This window comes from Grammomys surdaster, unplaced genomic scaffold (genome assembly GCF_004785775.1).
Source record: "Grammomys surdaster isolate TR1022 unplaced genomic scaffold, NIH_TR_1.0 126391, whole genome shotgun sequence".
Classification (NCBI taxonomy): domain Eukaryota; kingdom Metazoa; phylum Chordata; class Mammalia; order Rodentia; family Muridae; genus Grammomys; species Grammomys surdaster.
The window spans coordinates 14,697,909-14,724,215 of NW_021621185.1; the positions used below are offsets into that span (position 1 = coordinate 14,697,909).

General features: G+C 41.7%; 1 protein-coding gene across 2 annotated transcripts in view; it reads right to left on the reverse strand.

Moving 5' to 3' along the window:
* Positions 1–26,307, reverse strand: part of Rasgrf2 (Ras protein specific guanine nucleotide releasing factor 2) — a 221,661-nt gene that overhangs the window by 152,846 nt on the left and 42,508 nt on the right. For both annotated transcript variants that reach the window (XM_028760160.1, XM_028760159.1), the window contains exon 2: positions 104–210. In XM_028760160.1, the coding sequence (XP_028615993.1) occupies positions 104–210 (107 nt within the window). The remainder of the gene's footprint in view (positions 1–103; positions 211–26,307) is intronic.

Consider the following 26,307-nt stretch of genomic DNA (forward strand, 5'->3'; position numbering starts at 1 on the left):
CTCACACATGGTACAAGTACCACGGTGAGACCACAATGACTAGATCCTCCAGAAGTACTAGAAGCCATGATGAGCCCCCTCCAAAGCCAGAGCTGACCCACACCTGGCTTGGTGAATGGCCTCCATCCACTCTTTTCCAGCCTGCTCCTCTTCGCAGCGCAATTCCAGTGGTTTCTGACCTTCGTGCCCAAAAAGGACAGTGAAGTAATACTGCAAAGCAAAAGAAACACAAAAGTGTTATAGCTTTACTTTCCAAGAGCAGAAACATAATAACCCAGTATTTGCTTACGAGAGGTATAAACGTACAAAATCTGCCAGCATGATGTAAGTCATATTTCAAAATGCAATAGTACCCCTGGTCCAGCCAGAAATGTCTTTGCACCTTGGCTGTGACAGCGAGCGTTTTAACACCTCTCAGTAGCACACAGCCCACAGCCCTACTGAACTGCATATTTTTGTTTAAGAACAAAAAGAACATTGCACCAATTTGCCAATGAAGAATCAACGTTAAATCTAACATGAAAACGTTTCCAGAAGTTTTCGTTATGGAGCGTGTGGTAATGCAGTAGGGAACGGGAGGCTACTCCACTGAACCAGCTGACTCTGTTACCTAACCTGTACTATATCCAGGCTCCATTCTGGGAAGTGCTACGACTGTAGCTACATCTAATTGCTGCTTTTGCCTCCTCTGCAGCCGTCAAGCAACATCAATGGCTTAAGCCCCGTGTCACAGACCAGTTATACTTAGCGTGGATAGGAAATATAATTGCCATCCTGGTGGTAAGTCATAATCAGAATCTCTTTTTGATGATTGTAATCTAATGTCTTATTGGATAGAAGAGAAAAAAAGAAAGGAATGGTTTTATCAGGATTAAAATTATTTATCCCATTTGAACTTTACTTATAATCACCCCAAGCTGGAAACAGTGCAAATATCCTCTCATGAGTGAGTAAACAGACAAATTCTGGCACATTGTCCCAATGGAACACTACTCATCAGTAAAAAAAGGAACAATCCTTGATAAAATCAGTGACTTGAATGCTTCTCAAAAGTATCGATAACGCTAAGAAATCAGCCTCAAAGGGCCACATTCTGGAGGACTAGAGAGCCCACACAGTGATTAAGATCTCTCATTGCTCTTGCAAAAGGATCTGATTCTCTTCCCAGCACCCTTGCCAGGCTGACTGTAACCTGCCTGTCACTCCAGACCCAGTGAATACAGCACCTTCTTCTGGCCTCTGACGGCACACACCTACACATGTGCACACATGCACACACACACACACACTTAAAATACAAATATTTTTTAAAAGTTTTATATTCTACAATTTCCTTTAGGTGATACTTCTGAAAGAGTAGCAGAAAACAAACCATTCCCCCCTGGGGGCCAGGGACACAACAGACTTTTGCAGGGATCTCCCCTGCATCCCCTGGAGCCCCTCAAAACCCCCAGATCATTGACCTATGAGTATAGATCAATATGTCCTTAAGAGTCATTTTACTGCTATGTTCCTTTATCAGAATAACAGTGTAGGTTTTCCCCTAGGCCTATGTCCTATGTAGTCTCAGATTCTTAGCTATTTTAACAGTTTTAGGAAGGGGTTCATCTCATGGAGTTGTCCTTCCAGCCAATCAAAAAGTGGTTGGTTACTGTCATGACATATGTGTCACTATTACACAAGTCTATGTTGCAGACAGGTGATTGTTGTAGGTCACAGGATTTGCAGATGGGTGTTATTGATGATTGTCTTTATCCTCCAGTAACAGGCAGAGGATCTTCCAGCTCCGTGAGTGCTAGTCAGTAGGGAGAAAGCTTCTAGTGAGGCACCAGCTTGACTTCTCCATGAGTGACATATGAAAATGTGCTGGCTAGTTTTCTGTCAATCTGACACAAGCTAGAGTCATCAGAGAGGACAAAGTCTCAACAGAGGAGATTCCTCTATAAAACCAGCTGTGGGTAAACATGTATGGCATTTTCTTAATTAGTGATTGATGTGGGAGGATCCTGTGCATTGTGGGTGGCATCATTCCTGGGCTGTACACAGCATCCCTCTGTGACCTCTACATCAGCTCCTGTCTCCAGGTTCTGCTGTTTGAGTTCCTTTCCTGACTTCCTCTGGTGATGAACAATGTGGAGGTATAAGCCAAATAAATCATTTCCTCCCCAACTTGCTTTCTGGTCACAGTGTTTCATTGCAGTAATAGAAACCCTAACGAAGCATTTCTTCAACAACAGGGTCTTACCATCAGATTGTAGAGAGCAACCAATAACCTTGACAATTGTGTCTTCTAGATACAACAGAATTGGTGCATACAAGAATTTACAGAGTCTATGGGAGTATGCATGGGAGCTGTACAGGTTAAAGTGTCCCAGCACTGAGAAGAGAAAGTGAACCCAAGGTCTCACCCCTAGCCAAGAAGCCATTTGCTACTGATACTCCTGAGAAAGAGAAAATCCATTTCTCTAATAGGGTGTCATTGTGTGTCAAGCATTCACCAGGGCAGGCCTCATGCCCAAAGTAGCTGGCCAAAGAACGAACTCTATGGGGTGTTTGTCTTACTGGATTTTTTTTTTATTTTCATCTTAGGGTTTTGTTTGTTTGTTTGTTGAGACAGAGAACATGAAGTTGGGTAGGTACAGAGGTAGAGAGGATCTGGGAGGAGTTAGGAGAGGAGAAGAACATGATCAATGCCTATTGTAAGAAAAGGTTTTGTTTTGTTTTGTTTTGTTTTTAATTAAAAATAAAATCCTAACTCAGAGCCTGTGCTTTGGTGATCAGGTCAGATTCCCCTTCCGAGGTCCATATTGCCGGTGTTGCTGATTTTGGCGGTGAGCTCCTCCCTGTCACTCTCTGCAGTCTCCGCTACTGCAGATCAGCAACAATGTTTCTCCAAGGCATCCCACCCTCCTGATTCCGAGGTTCCAGCCTCAAGCCTGATGCTTATCTCAGACCACTCTTCAAACGCTGCCCAGGGATCTGTCCCACATAATTGTTTAAAATCCTGCCCACTCTGCTGGTGGTGGCCTTTCCAGGCCTGACACGTTGGTTTTGTACAGCAGAAAGTGTTGTATACTTTTTAACCATCGACATTCTGTGATTATCTACATCATCTTAATTTTTATGCCATTTGATACTTCACTGATGTTTACAGAAGAGACAGACAAGAACGTTATGATCACGATTTCTAGTGTATGAACTTCCTACACTTTCCTAAGGATAACTACCAAAAAAACAAACAAAACAAAACAAAAAACCTAAAACAAAACTAGCAAAAAACCAAAACTTACAGCCATGCTTCTAAAAAGGGAAGCAGACAAGTGTTTGCAGGGGATGAGGGACAGTGCAGAGGAGGGGTACTGCCAATGTGCGTAGAGATTTTACTGTTTATGTATTTATTTGATCAGTGGGCTTTCTATCTAGAGCAGCCTAGAGTTTACTGAAAATGTTATCATCACAAAGTAGAAGAAGTATCCGTATGGGGATACGCATGGCATTGTATGTTGTTACTATTGGCCAAGGTCACATCAGGGTTTGCTCTCTGTGCCATAGACGTTGGGTTTTGACAGATGCACCATATTTACTATTTACTATTACAGTGTTTTCTTTGGGGTGATGAAAATGCTCTGGTGTTAGATAGTGCTGACAGTTTCACAGCCTTGTGAATAAACTCAAAACAACTGAATTGTTAAAAAAAAAAGACAATGTTGCAATGTTGGGGTGGGATTTCTATTTCAGTTTTTTTTTTAAATGAGAAAAATTGCAGCAAGAACAAAGCAGACACACAGACACACGGGTACGGTGACTTTCACATGCCAGTTTCTAGTTATCCTCATCCATTCACAACATCTTTTCCCAAGATTTTTAAGCTTGAATAAGCTGGTTTGCTTTTGGATCTGTCGTTTACTGATGACCACTGATGGAGCTGGAGCTGTTGGTGATCCTTTGAAGGATAGAAAGTTCCAACCTGCCCTTAAAACTGGTCTTCAAGTCCTTAAACAAACATAGCCTTTCAAATCATTCTCTTAGCCGCAGAGCTTATTCCTGACCTGGATTCCTGATTGTCCTGCCGACAGTGGCAGTTGCTGTGAGTATTTGCCTGTCCTTCTAACCAAGCCTTTCTTCTCCCCTTCAACACTGTTCTGCTGGCTACTTGTTTCTCTTATTTGCACATTTGAGGTATTGAGAGAGTAATGGACATGCTTGAGGTCATGAATTCCAAAGTATACACCAAGCACTCTAATATGGGTATATGTAGAAACTCAAGCTAGGACACAGAGCATTGCATTTGCCAAGGTTTGGCAAAAAACAAAAGACTACTGTGGGTGGACATGCTAGAGAAAAGGTTCAGTGGGTAAGGCTGCCTACTCTTGCAGAGGATCTCAGTTTGGTTCCCATGAACACTCACGACTGTTTATAACTCCAGTTCCAGGGGAGCTGACACTTTTTTTTTTTAATTGGATGATTTATTTACATTTCCTATGTTGTCCCCTTACCCCATCCCCCACCACCCCCTCGGAACCCCCAATCCCCTCGCCCCTCCTCCTTCTTCTCTGTGGATGTAACCTCTATCTACACCCCCCCACTCCCACCCCCCCACCCTCAAAATTCCCACCCCCTGGGGCATCCAGCCTTCATGAGGTCAAGGTTCTCTTCTTCCACCTATGCCCAGCAGGGCCCTCCACTTTTACATATTCAGCTGAAGCCCTGGATCCCCCCCAAGTGCTCCTAGGCTGGTGGTTTAGACCCTGGGAGCTGTGGTTGGTTGGTATTGTTGCTCTCCTCATGGTGCCACAAACCTTAGAAGGAGCAACAAAATACTCAAGGGAGCAAATATGGAGACAAAGTGAGGGACAGAAACTGAAGGAGGGGCCGTCTCAAGACCACCCCACCTGAGTATCTATCCCATGTGCAATCACCAAAGGTAGATGCTGATGTGGAAGACAGGAAGTGCATGCTGATAAGAGCCTGATATGGATATCTCCTCAGAGGCCTTCAAGAGTCAGACATATTCAGAGGCAGATGCTCACAACTAGCCATTGAACTGATCATGGGGTTCTCAATAGAGGAGTTAGAGTGAAGACTGAAGGAGCTGGGAGCTGACACTTTTGATCTCCATTGGCAACTATACACATACACAGAGAGAGAAGGAGAGAGGGAGAGAGGGAGAGAGAAAGAGAGAGAGAGAGAGAGAGAGAGAGAGAGAGAGAGAGAGAGAGAGAGAGAGAACCTAAATAAGAAAGTAAATATTAAGAAAGAACACCCTTTGGGCAGGCACAATGGAAAGCAGTTTGAAGCCCTTATAAGACCATCAAGAAAACTTAAGAAGAAAATAATGTATCTCCTTCAATGACAGAATATCAGTTTAAGCAAAAGAAAGAAGGAAAGAGACAGAAGGATGAAAGGGACAGATGGTGGGAGAAAGGCAAGGTGGGAGAGAGAAAGGCTATGTAACCAAATCGATAAAGGCACTTGGAGGGGTAGAGACCTCGGACTCTAACCAACCTGAGACAGTTCCACCACGCTTCCAACGCCTTTCCATGGCACTACTGTAGCTACAGGTAACAGCTGCTGTCCTTATTTTTGAATGTGAGAGTATGTAATAATGGCTTCCCAATATTCTTGAATGCTGTGATGTGATGTCTTTATTTTAGGTTCAGCTGCTACCCTCAAGAGAACAAGCAAAAACCAGACCTGTATGACCAGGTAAGGCATGGAATGACCTTGTCCAACTCAGAAGGGAGAATCTGTTTTGACCCTTGCTCACTTAAGTTCATGGAGGAGTTACATGGGAAGTCACCAGATTCTAGACAATCTGCGATTTTTCCCCAGGAAACTATGTGTGCTGAGGTCGACCATATAATCTCCTGGGGGATGAGCGTGGAGCATTCTCCTGGCCTTGGGTTTGGGGGAGGGGGGTTCCCAGCAGATGACTCATACAAGTTCCTGTGTTTTCTTTTCCAAGTTGATATCTGGCCAATTTAGATCCTCAAAGGCTATTGCTTGGGAGCTGCAAGCCGGGAGGTTGAAAGAAAAACACTCATTTGGGGAGTGGAGTGCACTACCAACAAAAGACAGAAAAGCATGGTGAGTGCTTTATCCGAGAAATTGGTCACATCTTAGTGTGCCTGGGAACCAGCAAGATCAAACTGGATATACGAGCAGCTTATAGCACAAAGAGGTCCAAGTCCTACACGGTACCAAGGACACAAAAAGATGATCACAGGATCCAGGTTCACTGTGAGATCTAGATGCATTTCCTGCTTCTGCATGGGCATCCATTGCTGTAGAACCCAAGGGGCCATCCCTAAAGACTATGCTTTACACTTGACTACACACAGAGGGAGCTATGGTGGGTCCCATGTAGGAAAGCCACAGTTAGGGTTAGGGAAGAGTAAGACAGGACCACCAGGGACTGAGGCACAGTGGGTGCCTGACTTTGTTGAGCTTCAACCAGTATTGGGGTCACTTTCCCTTTACACTGAGTCATCTGAGGCCATGATACTAATTACCAACACAGATTGTCTTGGAGGAAAATGTGAGTGGAGAACTCTGTGTGATATTAGAATAGTCAGAAAGCGTGCTGGGCATATCCAACGTTCTTTCTTGGAGCCCAGCAAAGCTGCTCTAAAAGAAAGACAAAACCAGTTCTGTCATTCACCTCCCCTCATGCCAGATCTCTTCATCCAATGGGACAGCTATTCTTTCTTTAAAAACTAAAACCATCAGTTCAAAGATCTTATTAACCTCCAGTACTGGAGATGGGCTTGAGTCTAATTTTATCTAAAAGAAAAACAAAATATTGACTCAATTACTCCTCAGGATCTCTGTGCATGCCACTGAGGACTGAGGACTCTGGCTCTTGCCTGGGATAAAACCCACTATACTTATCCCCATGGACAGTCCCACATCCTGCAAAGAACACAGCTGTGCCTGGATCTTAAGCTCTGGTGTAGGCAGAGGATGGAATGCCATAAACTTGGGAGAGAAACCTGATAAAAGGCCTCTGAGCAGGAGTAGCATTGGATTTAACATTAGATCTAATAAAAAGCCATTTAAATTTAAGAGAAAAGGAATGGACAGTCAGTAAAAGAGCAAGTCAGTGGCTCAAAGGACAGTCTTCTAAAGAGTGATGATTGGATGGCTTCTGTCTAAAATCAATGCCCAAGCCAGGAGAAGCACCTATGACCTGACCTGGTCTAGTTAATGGTTGTATGGTGCCTCCTCAACTGTTGCTGCCTGGGAGCCCAATTAAAAGGCATCTTTAAAGACAGCCAGGCAATCCCATTAGCAGAGTATGTGCAAAGGTTAAACCATGCTGCAGGCACAGAAATGATGGGAAGAGCAGCGAAGTGTAGCTTCCTCTTCCCAAAGTTGGCTTAGATCAAACACCGACTCTACATGTGCCTGCATGCAGATGATCCCAGCCTGTAGTCACAGCTCTTAAAGGCTCGGGTAGAAAGAGCTTGAGTTTAAGGCTAACCTGGGCTGTGTAATGAGCTTGAGGCTAGCTTGAGCTACACAGTCCAGATAGATAGATAGATAGATAGATAGATAGATAGATAGATGGATGGATGGATGGATGGATGGATGGATGGATGGATGGATGGGTAGGTGGGTGGGTGGGTGGATGGATGAATGGATGGATGAGGAAAGGAAAAGGAAGAAGAGCTAAGGGCTAGGGATGTAATTTACTGGTAGAATGTTTGATTTGCTAAATAACTCAATTCCTAGCACTGTTAGAAAAGAAGGAAGAAGGAAGAAGGAAGGAAGGAAGGAAGGAAGGAAGGAAGGAAGGAAGGAAAGGAAGGAAGGAAGGAAGGAAGGAAGGAAGGAAGGAAGGAAGAAAGAAAGGAAGGAAGGAAGAAAGGAAGTCTATTTTCTTTGTGTCATTGGGCCTCTCTAGGATGCAAGTGCTATGGTTCCACATCTCAGACCTGGAGCACCATGGATAGGTCCCTTGGGTGTCAACATTAGCAGCAGACTCCCCGGTGGTATACTATGAGCATTGTTACTCTTCAGTAATTTCAAAGAGACATTTCAAAAATCCTGAATAAAGGAAAAAGACAAGCTAAGTTCTATGGTCTTGTTCACGTCCTAAAATACAACATGTACAAAAGTCACAGAATTTTCTTTCTTTATGGTTTCTTCTTACTGAACTTTCTTAACAGGTGTAACTGAAATGTCAACTTTCCTCACAAAATCCATTCCTGATGCATCTGACCCGAAAGATTCACTCCCTCCTCTAGGTGCCAATGGCTCTGGGAGCCTTCTTCTCTCATAGGCCTATAGAGCTGTCCACCGATGTGTCTCATCCTTGCCAGCCTTGACCCCTTCTTCTCTGAAGCTACCACTGTGCTACTTGCATGTACACACACCCATAACCACAACCACGTACACACACACACACACACCCTATAGTCAGTAAAGAAATACAAAGTATAACTGACTAATACTCTTGCTTCAGACAGCCATATACAGTGATCAGATAAATGACTATAAGGGAAAAGACATTGTAAGGTATCACATAGCATTAGGAAGGTTGAAAACCACTGCTCTGTGTTGGCCAGACTGGCCTCAGACTCAAGAGATCAGCCTGCCCCGGCTTCCTGAGTGCTGGGATTAAAAATACATCACCACCTTAGCTATTTAATCTTTCTCAAAAACTATACATAGGCCTACATAATATTGTTTATCCATAGGAAATAAATGATTCTGATGTAAATGATGATGTTCAAATTAAGATGAGAAATAAATTGTACGATTTCTTTGAAATGTATGACAGGCTTTAAAACTCAAGCTTCTTTACACACATCATTGCACTGTTGTCCCTGATCTGCAGCTCTGATTTCTGAGGTTCCAGATACCCACGATAGTCTGAAAACACTAAATAAAAAAATCCATAAATGAGTGATTCACCTGTGTTAAAATGCTCGTCATTCTGAGCTCTGTGAGGACATCTTACACGGTCCACCATCCTACCAGGATGTGAGTCATGGCCCAGGCACAGCCTCCCCATAAACAACCCGCCTACCTGCTGGTTACTCAGTAGCCCTTGGATTATCAGATAGACTGTTGCAGCCCCACAGTTCTTGGTGACTCGTATTATTAGTTAATTCAGCAAAGTACAAAAGAAGAAAGGACAGAGATTTGAAAATGCCAAAGGGAAGCTAGTGAAAATGTTAACAAGGAAAAAAAAAGAGAGAAAGCATCATTTTCTGAGTTTGTTAAGGTCTGTGATCAGTCTCACACTGTGCCTAATGTACAAGCATTATAGTTAAATATGTACAGGAAAAAAAATCACACTATTTGGAATTCAGTGCAACCATGGTTTCAGACATCCACCAGAGGTGTCGCAATGGAGGTCCTCATTACAAACTTATGTCTGGATGATAATGTGGGTTTTCAGGTACTTACACATGTTCTTTCCATTTCTCGGTTTTGTTTTGTTTTGTTTTGTTTTGTTTTGTTTTGTTTTGTTTTTGCCAAAGGTTAGATAATGTACAGGTAATGTCAACCTTCTCTCTGTGACCTCTGTCCCTCCAGGGATGGGTGATCAAGGTCTAAAGGAACACACTGCACCTTGGACCTCACCTGTGCTGTCAGGCTACTGGGCCTGTAGGTCACAGGCTAAGGGATAAAGAAATGGTTGGCCTCCCAACTACCTCTGGGTCTGGCTTATCTGAACATATGTGGGCCTACTTACCCATCACAAAGTAACTGAAGTCTTAGGCACAGGTTAAACTCAGGGATTCCAACATGACAGGTCTGGCCACTGTTTTCAATGAATGTAATGGTGAGAAGGAAAGGATTTTGATTAAATGGCCATTCTGCAAAGATGGTAGTTAAGTGTGAGGCAACCCTGGAAGAGTCCTCATCACTGAGGAAGCACCCAGTTTCCATGAAGCGATTGCTCCTTCTTAAGAGTGATATCATCAAGGGTGGTTATGGTGGTTTGAATAAGAATGGCTCATACATTTGAATGCTTAGTCACCAGGAAGTGGAATTATTTGAAGTGATTAGAAGGATTAGGAGATGTGATCTTGGTAAGAGTAAGTATGGCCTTCTTGGAGGAGGCATGTCACTGGGAGTGGGCTTTGAAATTTCAAAAGCCCACACAAAGTCCAATCTCTCTTCTGCCAGGAGATCAGGATGTAGCTCACAGCTACTTCTCCATGTCTGTCCACCTTCATGCTCCCTGCCATGAAGATAATGGACTAAGCCTCTGAAACAATTTAATGTTTTATTTTATGAGTTGGCTTAATCATAGTAACCCTTCACAGCGATAAAATAGTGACCAAGACAGTGGTTGTTCTGCTAGGCTCTCTTGCTTCTGGAATCCATGGTGATTGCAGGTTTAGGACAATGATAGTACTTTCAGAAGGACTTGAACTGGCACATTGAGAGGCTGGCAGCATGTTCCTTCTATAACTGTTATCATTGTGTCTTTAACTCTGAAAGGAGATGAGATAGGTTAGGTGTCATCAAGTTTTAAAAGGATCCTCATTCAATAATAGCATTCCTATGTGCAGAACTGAGTGGGAGTCTGACCCAAAGAAAAGGAGCTAGATAAAAACGAAGGCAGAGAGGGTTGGTGTATATGACACTTTAGCTACTTTGTGAACCCAAATGAGGAGCCAGTTTCAGCAAAGGCAGCTTCCAAGTGTTTGTCATAACAGCAGCACAGCCACACTCTGAATCATGGTGAAGCCCTTGGCCCTCTCATGCACTGGAGTCTGGCCTTCCTGTTTGTTCCTCAGGAATTTGAACTACCCTATCCTAGTCCAGAACATGCACTTCTTTCCAGCAGCTCTGTAGGTTGTTATGACCATTTCCAAATCAGAGAGCCTCTATGTTTTCAGGATATGGGGTGTGCAGAGGCCAGGGGGCAACAATTCTCTATCCTAGGTTCAGAAGTGGTCATAAAGAGTCAGAGTGCTCATCTTTTGATGTAAGATCTCCTCTTTGTTCTCATTTCCCCCTTCTTCCCATGACTACTTGTAAAGTAAAATGAAATCTCTCTTTAAATATTTGCTATGCTGATGAAGCTGAGCGATTTCCCCTTTACAAACATTGCCTCTGATGACTTTAACCTTCACATATCACAAAACAAACCCCAGATGGCAGCTACTTTTAAATGCACCAGAACACTTAATGCATTTCTGACACATCTGACCCTTCCTAGTATCCTGCCTTGATTGCTAGAATCACATAGGTCTCGCTCTACATCTGATCAGCTTCTACCATAAAAAAACTGAATGTAAGCATGATGAGAGAAGAAGTCACACTGAGGCTCCCTTTAGAGGAGGAGCTCTCAGTCTCACTGTCACATGGCCTATCAAGATGTCCTTGCAAGGACTTTCTCTGCCTATCACATGCAGTGACAATTTCTCAGGCTGTAATGGAAGAAGGAGAAAAAAAAATAATCCTTCTTGTGCTTCAGTGTGTACTTCCACAGTCCAGGATCATTTTATCTCTTTACCAGGGTTGTATCACATGGACACTTTTAGTACCAAAGAAAATTCTTAATGGATTCATAATAAATTTTGCCATTTGATTTACAACAACCATATTTTCCATATTACTTTCTTTGGTGAAGCTGTGTGTGTGTGTATGTGTGTGTGTGTGTGTGTGTGTGTGTGTGTTTAAAGCAGATATCAAATCATTCAACTTTTCACCAAATTATAGCAAAACTTAACCTGTTCTAACATATTAAGAAGTAGATAGGACATTTAGAAATGACTATCCCTCAAAACTGAATTGATCCATTCATGAGTTAATGAACTGATAGATTAATAAGTTAGCTCAATAGTATGTCTGTTATTAAAATGGCACCTTGGATCAGTCTTTTGGACGTGGCTCCTAAGTTATGTGATGAGCTAAGACATAGTAGGACTCAGTCAGGCAAGATTCTCACTAGATTCACTTCCTGTCTTGTGCTCACAGCTTAGGACCTTCTGGTCTTCATACAGTAAGTTAAATAAACCCTTACTGAACTTTACCCAATCTGTGGGGCTCAACCATAGAAACAGAAATTATGCCTTGAGATATAAGTGTTGGTTTTATGAGAGCTGTACCCAAGCTTTATAAATACATTTCTTGGAATGAACCCAGAGTATTTGTATTTAACCATCTCTAGGCCTAGACATGGAAGCATCTAGCCTCCGTACAATCTAATCTTCTGCAAGCTCTAACCGTGAAGGCTTCAACTTCTAACCTCCATCTGCTAACTTAGGCCTAGAATGTTTCAGCCTCCAAGACTTACTGCTGAATACATTTACTCTTTCTAGCTCTTTCTGAACTCTGGCTGGGTGGTTCAACTCAGCTCTTCTGACTCAAATTCCTTTCCAAGCTGATTGATATAAATTGGCTTCTCTCAGCTTCGGACTGAATTGCTCTGCTTATAAAAACTGCCTCTGAACTCTATGAACTGAAACTGACTGTACTGACTGCACAAACAGAACAGAATGGAACTGCACCAAACTCAACTGAACTCAATTGCATTCAACTTAACTGTACCAAATTTAACTGCATTCAACTGAAGTGTACCAAACTCAACTGAACTCCACTCTCTCCCTGTACTGCTCTTAAGTGGCCTCATTTCCTGAGTGTTCTCATGAAGTTGGACTTATCCTAACTCTGACTCATTCTGTTAAATCTTTCTCTGATTCATCATTTTATCTGCCCCTCAATTAAATAAAAAAAGCATTCTTCTAGAGTCTTGTGTAAGGCTTCTTAGGAAAAATCTCTGTGATGCTAAAGGTTTCTCTTTATCCTGGTTAATTCACTTCTTTCAGAAAGACCAAAACTGAGCTTGGTCTACAAAAGTATACATTAAGTAGAATGTGATTTTTCCCTTCTTGAGGCCAGCTTTGACATGGATATCATCACTCAGTTCAAAATGCTTCTACATGTTTACCCCAGACTCTAAGAAGACAGTAGTTCAATTTAAAGGACCCCAGATCATAATGTGGGGCTCTTAGGACTCTTTTCCTGACTTGAGAGGACAATGTGAACTACAGCACATGTTCCTTTGTGCTAAATTTTATCTTGGGCAAAATGGAGGCAACATGCCTTTCCTACCAATACCAAAGGTGTGGTTGAAATATGATAATACACACCAAAGGGCTTTTAAAATCTGACATGTTTCATCATCACTGTAGAAGTGCAGCTGTTTGATCACACCTCAGACACTCTCACCTCCTGAGTGCCAAGGACACTAGACTCCTTCTAGAGCTGTGAAGCAGAAACTGTAGCATTACAGCCTTCCTGAGATAAAAGAGCTAGGGCATGGAGAAAAAATGTCAGAGTTACAGTTCAACCACAAATGGGTATACAGGGTTCTTGGTAACTAAGGAGAGGTCATAATGTTTCTCAGTGCTGATGGCTTATCGACTGCTTTGTAAACTTTTTGGCAGGCATTCAATGTTTATGATGAAATTATTTCTAGTTCTCCAAAGCCTTAGAGAATATTTGTATTCTGAAGCATCAGTGACACAGAGTTTGTAGAATGGCTTCTACCAACAGAAAACAGAATATGAAATAAAAATTTGAAAGTATGGGTGAAGCAAAGCATTATCGTGTATAAGATACACATCATGCAGCCATGCCAGCATTTACAAACTGCTTTAAATATGATCATCTAGAAAACATATTTTAGTAGATGGAACTTCAATTTAGCAACCAGTTTAAGAACACATTTAATTGTCTCCTCTGGTGGTTTCTACCACAAGTGGAAAAATCCATTCACTCTAGCTTCTAAATCTCAAACAACAACTGAATCAAATTAAATTGTGTTCACGGGAGAGTGAACAGAATAATAAGAGGTCAGAAAACCTGTTACTTTAAGAATGGCTAAAAGCTCTTGATATATTCAGTTGCTCTTCCAATCTTTGAAAGACTATCATATAAATATTGGCACAGAGAAAATTTTCTTAACTGAAGAGGAGTGATCTTTCAGCCTACTGAAATGTATAGAAAGAAAAATGCCAAGTTCAGTGGCTTCCATGTTTGTTAAATTCTCATAAAAGCACCTGTCTTTCTCTACTATTACCACTCCAGACAGGGACAAATGTTGTTGAAGAACAACACAGTTGATCTGTGTGATGACTTTCATCCATCTCCAGCATCCTCATTGATTTATTTAGAAAGAGACATCTGGTCAACCTCAGAGCCACTGATGGAGCAGACTTGTAAATTTAGTCACCATTGTCACTTTTTTCCCACATTGAAACAACTGAACTGTCATTAGTCTGAAGCCCATAGGAGTCTGGATTCTTCTGTGTCGGTCTGGGACCTCAAGTCTCACTGGTCTAACGGGGGATATCGCCAGGATCACCAAATAGCTTCACCTCTTCATGTTCTTATTTCAACTCTTGGTTTTATTTTTTATTTGCCAACCACATTCTCAGTTGTATGGGGTCCAAGTACAATAAGAACATATGCTGTTAACACCTGCAGTAGTCAGTGCCACTGAGCAGAGGGACAACTATGCAAGTGTTGCTGAAAACAATTGTGAGGTGCTGTGTCAAGTAAGGACTATGATGATGCCAAGGAAAATGGGCAAGATAAATATGGATTGTGGGACAGGCTCTAGGCTTGTTCTCCAGCTGTGTGACTTAAAATTGGAGATGTGAAAGGCTTTCTGAAAACTGAGTGCCTTGAGGAGTGAACTATCTCCCTATTTCTGATACATTTATTTATGGGGGGGGGCTACACATGCCGCCGTATGCATATAGAAGTCTGAGGACAACTTTTAGGAGTTTATTTTCTTCTTTCATCATCTGACTCCAGGAATCAAACTCAGATCATTGGGCTTAGTGACAAGCAACCTTATCCACTGAGCTATCTAACTGGTCTGGCTATCTCCCCATTTCTAAGCATGGGTAGTTAGAAATGGATCCCTGACCTTGAAAAGCAAAACCTGACACATCTATGATCCCTTATTACCAAAATTCTTCAGTGGCCAAAACATAATTTAGAATTGTACTCTCAAGGTATATAATAGTGGATATATTGAAATGCAAAAATAATATATAAAAGAATAATGGCTAGACCATGATTCTCTCTTTGGATTTTAATACTTCCGTTTTCACTATATAATCCCTTTCCAAACAGAAATAAATAAAAAGCAAGCCTAAATAAAGTAGTGTCTGGTTTGTTTGCTTTTTAATGTGTATGTATATGTGCCTGGGCACACATATGTGTAAGTGCCTGGGTGGATATATGTGTTCCACTAGTGTGTAGATCCATACAGAGACTATAAAAGGACATTAGATGCCCTGGAAGTGGAATTATACATGGTTGTAAGTTGCCTAATGTGTGTAATTGGAAGAGAACTTGAGTCTTTTGCAAGACCAGTAAGAGCTCTTAAGCAATGAGCCATAATCACTCAAGCTCCACAGATAGGCAGCATACTTTATAATTTGTCTGGTTTAAGTTGTAAATCATTGGGTAAATTTGCCAAATGAATTGGGAAACATCACAGCACAGAAGACTTCTAACCAGACTTTCAATTTGTTAAATTATAAAAATGACAGAAAGATCCCCTTTAAAACAAATAGATAATGTGAAAGAATTGATTTTAAAAATATGTGTAAGATGTGTAAGGCCCTGTTTGATCTCTACCCAAAAAGGGAATGGCAGGAAGAGGAGGAAAATGAGAAGGAAAAGAAGGAGGGAAAATGGAAGAGAGGGAATGAAGGGGAGAGGGAGAGAAAGAAGGAGAAAGGATACATTTGTAAGTTAAGACAATTTCACCAAATTACAACTTTTTCAAGCTAAAACTTGCAGTCAAACAATGTCTTTGTGAAAGAATCTCAATTTGTAGCACAGGCTATAAAGTACTCTCATTTTCTTCAGAGTTCTATACCAATGAAATAACTAGAAATGGATGTTAGAATTTATAGACACAACTCTTCTCGGTACCATTAACAGTAAAGATGTCCAATAATGGTGACAAATGGGGGAAACTCTGAGGCATTTAAACCACAGCACTCTGAGCAATTTAATTAGTAATTGTGCCCCTAGTTTTCTTTAAGGATAGGGCCTGATGTTCCTTGTTCCAGCCTTGATCACCTGGGCTCAAGAGACTTTTCTGCCTCAACCTCCCCAGTAGCTGGAAGTAAAACCAAACACCATCATACTCAACCTCTCTAGGATTTTTGAGAATTCTCCTAAGAATATAACCTATTTTAAACAAGCTTAAAACTCATTTATGAAAGAGGGCATTTGCACATTTTAGTTTTTGCCCACCATAGACAGATAAACTTTACATATGGTTTTAAGCACTTAAAGAATAAACGGCATCACAAGGAAGGCAGGAAACTGTGAGGAGTTGTTGGGACAAAAGTGGCTGGCAACTGAACCATAGCCATATATATCATATCAGAAAGAAAATGGAACCAGATAAAGTGGACAAAATCAAATGTTATAACACAGAGCACAGACCTTTTCATAGATGAAAGTATTCTCAACCTCACTAGAACTTAGGCAGATGCCAATTAGAACACTGCAATGTTTGCCTATTGCATTGGGTACCACAAAAACAGCTTTATAATATTCCAAGGAAACATGATGGGAAAGAAACACTACTGGTGAAGAGACATTGATAAAGCCAACTGAGAAGAGTCGCACAGCAATACTGATTTTTTTTTTCATGAGTTCCTGGTGCCAGTAATGGCTAACGGGGTGTTATCATGCTAATCTACTGCAGAACAATTATAAATTTAAGCAAATACAACACTTGTACAACATGTGTATGGTATGTGTATAACTGAGGTGATACATGTAACTGACAACAAAAATGACGGGGAGATTTGACTTTTGAAAGAACAGAACTGTAAATGAGATGAATGTTCATACACTTGTGTGAGGGTATGCCATGGTTTCGGTGGGTGGCACAGAAATAAATCAAGCACAAAGTCACAGTTTTACTTCTTTGAAGAGGAACTGCACACAGAATTAAGAGTATTATCGTAATGGAAATTACAGGGGAACATAATGAGCGGTGGAAGTCACAGAAAGGACGAAACAAGTTCTGCACGTAACCTCTGGCTCACACCTTTCACTAGGTCTTGAACTGTGTGTGTTAACTCTAAGAAGCATGACAGAAAACCACCTCAAAAAACTGAAAAAATCATAAGACTGTACCTGTCCATGAGAGAGAAGGCAGTCTAGACATTGCACTGGCCATAAACACTGTCTGCTAGAACTAAAAGAAATTGTCTTTAGAGGAAAGCAATAGAATTGCATCTAGCTATAACCACCAATATGTTCAATACACACTAACAAGTTATTGATCATGCAGTCAACAATAAATAAAACAAAAGCTCAACATGAAACTATGGTAATGAGAAAATATGACCCAGATGTCAGAACTAGTAGACAGGGCTTCTACCTATTAGAAGTACATGGAGAGAAAAGAGAACCTGGTATAACTTACTCATAGATGGGGAAATAGAAATCATTTTATAAGATCAAGTGGAGAGATTGCTTTTATATTATATTTGTTCCTTGCTTTGTTTTCTGGGATCTTTGGTCATAGTCCTAAGATAAGGTTTCTCTATGTAGTCCTCTAAACTAGCATAGAATTCCCCAACCCCTGATTCTGTCTCCTAAACCCTGGGATTTCAGGTGTGGTTGCCACCATGCCCATCTCCAAATGAAAAGTTTCAAACTTAAAAACAGAACATCTGAGGTGGAAATGTACCTGAAGCACTATCACAGCTCAGAAAGATTTTCCAAATGGAAGAGTAAGTGAAGTCACCCTGCTACAGGGAAGAAAGCTGATCAGGTTCAGGCAGGCTTGCTCCACATCAAGGCTCTGTCTGCATTGACATTATGAGTATTGGTCTGCACACTTCATGGTGCTATTGGCTAGAACATCCTTTGTAAGAAGAAATCTGTCTGTAGTGCCAACAAGTGGCCTCCACCTTTGTCACCATGGTCTTTGTTCATATTCCCATGTATGTTAGCTCTAGGGTAGTCAACCATCCCTGACAACAATAGCAGTTTGCCTCAGTTGTGCTATGCCTAGTAAACTATCTGACAAAATACAAAATAAGTACTTCAGGGGAAAATAACAGAGTCAAAGTCTCCCAAAGGTCTAGCAGGTTCTGCAGATGTTGTCACAAATGGGTCCCCTCCATATGTCTGCCCATGCCTGTGTTTCCACTTCCTTTGTTGTCCCAAACCTAATCTTTTTCCTTCCAGATCATGGTGCCACCCAGGCCACTCACCACCACCCATGAGTCTGTATCTGGTTGAACCTGGGGCCACTCCTCTATTTCCATGAGAGGTGCACAAGTTCAAGCCCTGACCAATGGGAAGGCTTTCCGAGTCATGATCTTGCTAGCCCATACTAAGATGATGCATCTAACCCAAGCATGGACTCTTTCTTCTTCATCATCTGACTCTCAAGAACTCAAAAGTTCTCACACACGGAGCTAACAGAAAAGGGGGTGTTTGTACAACCCTGGTACATGCCCTGGATGTGAAGCATAGACTATGGGCAAACGGTTGCACTTCAGGCTGCAGTGATGAGCCTTTAGACATAATAGCCCATAGGCGCTAAGTGTGGACCACTTCAGGAAGGGCATTTCCCTGAGGAAGGCGGCTCTTGTCACTGCAGCTGACTTGTTGACACTGACAGAACCTTATAGAAGCTGTCTTCTGAGCACTCTCTGCAGCTGGACAGCTACTCCTCCCTGAAGGGCAGACCTGAGCAGTGCGATCAAAAGGATGGTAACAGTGGAGGGGATGTCCCAAACCACAGCTGACAAAACCTCACCTGTAAGTACATAAAGTGTAGAATACCAATGTAATGCAAAACTCTTTTGCAAAGGAAATGTAACTATCGCTTCATATAACCACATGGATAAGTACCCCATAAATTATTATTAATTATATAAGAAAATTCAGCTTAATTGTGGGAAACCCTGGCAGATACCATCTTAGCCATGTGGAAAACATGGAGGAACTTATATCTAGTATAAAATGAAATGTCAATGAGGCAACAATTTGATGAGCAGGTGATCAGTAAAGGACACAGAGTGCTTTGTAGGAATCTTCTGTTTCTTCTGAAATCTCAAGTGGTAATAAAATGAAACATTTCTTACAAAGTTGTTGCCAGGAATGATGGTACATGCCTGTAATACTAACATACATACGTACAAACGGGAGGCTCATGAGTTCAAGTCCAACATGGACCACACAAAGAGATGCTCTGTCTCGACTACAGATGGTAGGAGATATATAGCCAGGATACTTTGAATTTTAAATTAAAAGGCCAATTCAGTATTAATTTCCAGACATGTGGATCTATCATATAGATCTATAACTTCAGGCTACTTTCCATGAGATGGAAAAAAGTTAGTATTGTGTGAATAACTAAAAGAAATGCAAGACTTTGAATAAGTGTAACATTACTGACACAAAAATAAACATATATAACATTTGTGTACACATAATATATATGGCTATAAATAAGTTAAACGGCACTATCTTAGTTAGGGTTTCATTGCTGTAAAGAGACACCTTGACCAAGGCAACTCTTATAAAGAAAACATTAACTGGATCTTGCTTACAGTTTCAAAGATTCAGTCCATTATCATTATGACAGGAAACATGGCAGCCTCCAGGTAGACATGGTGCTGGAGATGAGCTGAGGGTTCTTGATCCACAGGTAGCCAGGAGGAGACTAAAATTCCACTCTGGGTAAAGCTTGAGCATAGAGACCTCACGGTCACCCCAACAGTGATGTGCTGCCTTCAACAAGGCCACACCTACTCAGATAAGGCCACACCAACCCCAATAAGGCCACACTCTCTAGTAGTGCTGCTCCCTATTGCCAAGCATCAAAACACATGAAGCTATGGGGGCCAAACCTATTCAAACCACCACATTCCACTTCCTGGCCTCCATAGACTTATAGTCATAATTGCCATAACATAATACAAAATGCATTTACTCCAACTCCAAAAGTCTCAGAGTCTATCACAGTCTCAACAATGTTTAAAAGTCCAACGTTCCAAGTCTCTTCTGAGATTTATGTAATCTCTTAATGGAATCCCCTATAATATCAAAATCAAAAACCAGATCACATACTTCTAACATGTCATGGCACAGGGTACACATTATTATTCCAAATCACAGGAAAGCAAGCACAGTGAGGAGATATGGGACCAAACCAAGGAGGAAAACCAGCTGGGCAGATTCGAAGCTCTGCATCTCCGTGTCTGATGCCAAGCGCTCTTCAGATCTCCAAACCATTTCATCTTTGTTGACTCAATACACCTCTTTCTTGTGGGCTGGTTTCACTCCCTGTTAGCAGCTTTCCTTGGCAGGTATCCCAGGACTCTGGTATCTCTAACATCTTGGGGTATCCAAGACAGCTTCAACTTCACAGCTTCTTGTTCCAATGTCTGGGATCCACACATGATCTTCTAGGCTCCTTTAAAGGGCTTGAATCACTTCTCTAGCTCTGCCCTCTGTAGCATTCTATGCTCTGGTTGACTCCACTTGACCTCTGCTGCTGTTCTTGGTGGTCATCCCATGGTACTGGCATCTCCAATACAATGTGTTCTTCTGGTGCAACTAGGCTTCACCAACAGCCTCTCATAGGCTCTCTTCATGGTGCCAAGATTCAACTTCTTTCCATGACCTCTTCAGTCCTAGACCTTCAACTTCCACTGAGGTTGCACCAATGGCCTTTCCTGGCCTCTCACAGTGCCAAACCTCAACTGTTCTTCATGACCTCTTCATGCCTTCAAAACCAGTACCACCTGAGTGATTTTTACACATCACCAAATCCAGCTGCCAGTACAATCTCTGGAACACAGCTTCTTTATGCTCTAAGAAAACACCTCCCAGATTTTAAATCAGTGATTTTCTTAAACACAGCTAATTCTTAGGTCCAGCTAACTGGCATCAATTGTCCCAGTAATCTCTTCTATTCTTGACTCTAAAGCCAGAGCTATATGGCCAAAGCTGCCAAGTTCTACTGCTTGCTGGGGCTGGAACATGGCCCCCTTGTTTTGTTATATCTTCACCAGCTTTCTGTTTTCAATGATTTCCTTTACTGGTTAAGTTTGGCTGTCTTGGAACTTGCTCTGTAGACAGATCTTGAACCCAGAGATCTGCATGGCTCTGTCTCCTGAGTGCTAGTCTTAAAGATGTGTACCACCATGCCAGGATCTAAGTTTTTCTTTGCCTAGAATTTGTGCTATACCAGGCTTGCCTTGAAGCCAGAGATGTGCTTGCATATGTTTCCTGGAATTAAAGGCATGTGCCATCATGCCTAGATCTAAGCTTTTTTAAAATTCATATTCACAAGATCTTTATAAGTTCTGGATTTTAGCTCATTCTGGATATAATCAAGTTGACAACCAAGAATAGCCATCACAATTTGTCAATTTGACAAAATATCCTATCTCCTTAATTTCAAATGAAAGCAATAACTAGGTCATAGTTATACCTAAAATGATGTACCTATCCCTCATACAACTGCAAACACATAAACAATAAGCTTAGCTAGTGGAATCCTGACCCCAGGGCATCATTTTCTTAATTCCAGGTAATATTCTTAAACACAGAATGTAGCTCCATTCCACTTTCTGGTGCCCTTCAACACTTGAACTATACATTTTGTATTTTTCCTATTTTAGTTTACTGCATCTGATCAAAAGGCTCTTCATAAGAGTGAACCACAGGATAAAGTCTATGCTAGATTAGTTTGAGGTTTCCTTTGGCAATGAAATTATTATAAATCTCTTCACCTTAGTCTCAGGCTGGTTCTTCAGACAAGGGCAAAAAGCAGCCACATTCTTCACCAAAATATCACAAGAACAGTCTTCAGGCCACATACAAAAATTTCTTCTCTGAATTCTTCTTGAGTCAGACTCCCACAGTTCAAATTGCCCCCCGCACCAATGTCTTCCATGCATCTACTAGTATGGTTCATTAAGCCCCACTTAAAGCATTTCACTGCTTTCCAAAGTCCCAAAATCCACATTCCTCCAACCAAAACAAAAGTCAGGCCTATGACAGCAATACTCAAATCCCTGGTACCAACTTCTGTCTTAGGGTTTCCATTGCTGTGAAGAAACATGATCACCAAGACAACTTCTATAAAAGAAAACATTTAATTGAAGCAATTTTACAGTTTCAGAGGATCAGTCTATTATCATTATGGCAGGAAGCATGGCAGCTTCCAGGCAGACATGGTGCTGGAGAAGGAGCTAAGAATTCTACATCTTGATCCACAACCAGGAGACTAAAATTCACACCAGCTGGAGCTTGAGCATAGAGACCTGAAGCCCAACCCACAACAGTGACTCACTTCCTCCAGCATGGCCACACCTTCTAGTAGTGCCACTCCCTATGGCCAAGCATGGAAATATATAAATATATGGGAGGGGGAAACCTACTCAAACCACCACAAACACACACAAAATATCAAATATCTACTGAAGAAAGAAATTTGAAAACAACCACACAACTAGGAAACACCTTCCTAGAGAAGCATGTATTCATATGCCCAGAGCATGAGTGAGAATTTTCACTGCTGCAGCATCTTAACAACGAACAAATTAACAAACATAAAAGCAACAACCTTGGCTAGTGATAAGATTGGGGTAGAGTGCTTGCCTGACATGAACACGGCTCTGCGTTTGATCCCCAACACCAAATGAGTTTTTAAAACTACTCTTACCTGACACAAGAGCTTGTGTCTTTACCCTGGCCAACATAATAAGAGCTCTATATCAGAGAGAGAGAGAGAGAGAGAGAGAGAGAGAGAGAGAGAGAGAGAGAGAGAGAGAGAGAGTAGGGAGGTAAGGAGGAAGGGAGGGAGGGAGAGGGAAAGGATGAGGGAAGGAGAAAGGGAGACGGAGAGGAGAAAGGGAGAGAGAGAGAGAGAGAGACAGAGATAGAGAGAGACAGAGACAGAGACAGAGAGAGAACCACCATCTACATATCTGCCAAATATAAATAATGACTACATAAAGGTATAGTTGAGTTAGTCAATAAGTAAGTAGCTTAAAAGAACAAATAAAGATTGCATGTACTGATACGAATAGGGTAGACAAGCCCAGTGTGCCAGAGAATAAACAGAGAATATGATATTTATGCAAAAGCATTAATAAAAATATGTGGGAAGGACACATTCCGAGTTGTTAGCAATAGTTACCTCTTGGGAATTTTGTCTTATTTCTGTGTTTTATGTAGTTTTCAAAGTAGTCATAACAGATATGTGCACTTTAAAGACATAAGTATAGACAGGTTTATGTGTAGTAAAGTTGTTTAAAGCACTCAAAGCATTCTAGACATTTTTCCTTCTCAAAACAAACACATGTGAGACTATGGCATAGCAATTTGAAAAGAGAGTTATTTGGGTTTGCAGTTATTTATAAGTAGAATAATATGCAATACTGACAGGCATATCTACATATAAAAACGGCATGAGAAACATCTGGCGGGGGAGCCAGATACCCAGATACACTGGAGAGGTATTAGGAAGGGAGCTTCCGTGGGGCACACAGTTACTGATGTGCCCGTGGGCCTTTATCTGCTAAGAAGGTGGTCAGTGTAAAAGCTACACTTCTCTCATTTGCTGGTAGCAAAGCACTTGACTGTCAGACATTTAAAAGAAGTGGCAGTCTAAAATCTCCAAAAATAATGATGGTAACACCATAAAACATCAGGAATGGGAGGAAAGAAACACAAATCAACGCAAGCACATGTCTATTGCCTTCTCCAAAAATCCTCAAAAACTCTCTTTTCTCAAACTCTCCAGGACAGTGTGTTTTTAATTTTGCCTAAGCTTTATCCTTGGTTACCTTTGCAGAATATACAACAACAATTCTGTCATGGTCTTGATTTTCCCCATTGTAAAGTACAAGCCAGATCCCAAGGCTCTTAAATCCCATCTAAAGAGTGACAATATCTCTAATGAGAAACTCTGTGGTTGCTGGTTCTCTCTGTCCATGAAAAATAATACATATATATATAGATATAGAAAATACAGAGATACAAAAGCCAAGGGGGAATTCTTCATTTCTTTTCTTTCTTTCCTTCCTTCTTCCTTTTTTAAAAAGTCCTTTATATAGTCCTGGCAGTCCTGAAACTCATTGTGTAGATCAGGCTAGCCTCAAACTCACAGAGATCTACCTGCCTCTGCCCCCTATGTACCCCCATGCTCAGCTTACAGAAGGGGACGTTTTTTTAATTCATAGTCTCCTCACCATCCTAAGAATGCTCTCCTGGTTTTTCCTCCCTTCCTCCCCCCTCTTTCTCTCCATCTCTCTCTGTCTGTCTCTATGTCTCTCTCCTCTCCTCCCCTCCCACCCTCTTCCCCTCTACTCTCCTTTCTCACCCGTCTCTCTCTCCACTATCATGTGACCAAGCTGAGCTCCTGCGTCTTCCTCACAAGTACTGGGGTTATAGACAGTGCCATCACAAACCACAGGAAAACACTGTTAAATGTTGATATGTGTCATTTCAGTAGATTTTATAGACCCGTGTGAGGCTGAGCTTATATTACACATGTAGCGTCATTCCAACACTTCTCAAACCATAACTTATGTGTTAAAACATGTCACCAGGCCTGGCCAGTGTCCCTCGGTGGTGGAACACTTGCCTGGCATGTGCAGTCACTGAGCTACGTCACTGTAGTGATGTAAGAGATGGTGGGACTAGAAGGAAAAGGGGAGAGAAAGTGAAGCAGAGAAGTAGAAGAGGAATCCAACAAATGTGTGCCAGACTTTCTCCAAGTGTCATGCTGTGTCATGCTTCGTGCACACAATTACTCCTTGTAACATCTCGGTACATTGATCCTTATCTGGATTTTGGGCTACTCCACCAGTGAATACAAATAGTTTGCTATTTCTTAGCTTGTTTTTAGAGTTTCTGTGGAGATTTGTGTACCTTGTGTTGGTCACAGTGATACCGGGTTTCTTGATCATCATGATAATTAACTGTTGGAAACTACTTGATTCATGACTGTAGCTCTGTCTCTGACAACAGATGGGCATTATAGTCAATCCTGTGGTCCCTGACTTCTAATCATTCATACTTTCAGAGAAGCATCATTCATCTGGGCAGCATATGATGATGTTCAATCCAACATATCCAGGCATGAGAAAACTTATACACATGCAGTGCTTAGTATGTGCCAAGCACTCTTTTAAGGTTCTCCCTGCACTGCCTCCTATAAATCCCATCATGGTCCATCTTACAGGAGAGGAGATGAGTTTTCAGAGGCAGGATATGCATCCCCACTAGTATGTAAGATCTAGGCTGAAAAGCATGGGTGTGATAGACACTCTGAGTACCCACACCCTTTCCCCTGGTCTCTGCTATGAAAGTTATGTATGGTATACAGCAACGCCATCAAGCTTTATGAATTCAGAATGCTAAACAAAGATTGACTCTAAGATTGGAACCAGCTAGCTACTAGAGGATGGATCACAAGGGAGGAGCACTAAATGGACCAGAATCAGACATTATGTCCAGAAATAAATATCTCAAAGTTATCAAGTCTTCTAAGTTCTGTTCTGCCTGTGCCAGTTATAATGGTCCAGCTCATATTCTCACTGGTGGGAACCCACAGGAACATTTTCTGTAGATGAAGGCAATGGTGCTACTAAAGTTCACTACACAATTGGATAACATCATTTAAGCCATTTCCAAACAATGGGTCCTAGAGGATCGAAGCATCCCAGACAAGAAGGATGTCCCAGAGCATGGAGGGTAGATATGAGAAACATGGCAAGTGTGAAGCAGAGATCCGATGCTTGAGGTGCTGGGATATGGAAACCTTTGGAACCCCGATGTTACCACAATGGCAGAAGTTTTTCCCATTCCAGCTATTCTTCTTGACTCAATGCCCACCCCAAAATGAGGAGCTACGTCTGAAATGCTCTCCCTAGGTCTGCTGATTTCACTGGGCCATCTCCACTGTGTGTAGAATTATTGCCTTCCAGAAAACATGTGATCAGCCTTGCCTTGATAACACCCCAATGAGGTGAGCTTGGTCAGCTGTCATCATGGATGGGCAGCTGGTCCTTCTGGTTAACTTGTCTGTTTCTAACATCAGCCAACCCAGGTTCAAGTTCCCCCACAATGCCCCATCTTAGCTTAAACACCCTTGCTGTTTAATTTCTCAACACTCCATTTTTCTCATCTGAAAATACATCTGTCACACAATTATTGTTTGGGTTCAATGGCTCCTTACATGTAACAGTTTATGGTCGTGGAGCTGTTGTCACTAGCCAACTGCTCTACTTACAGGACTGATCAGAGGTTCAG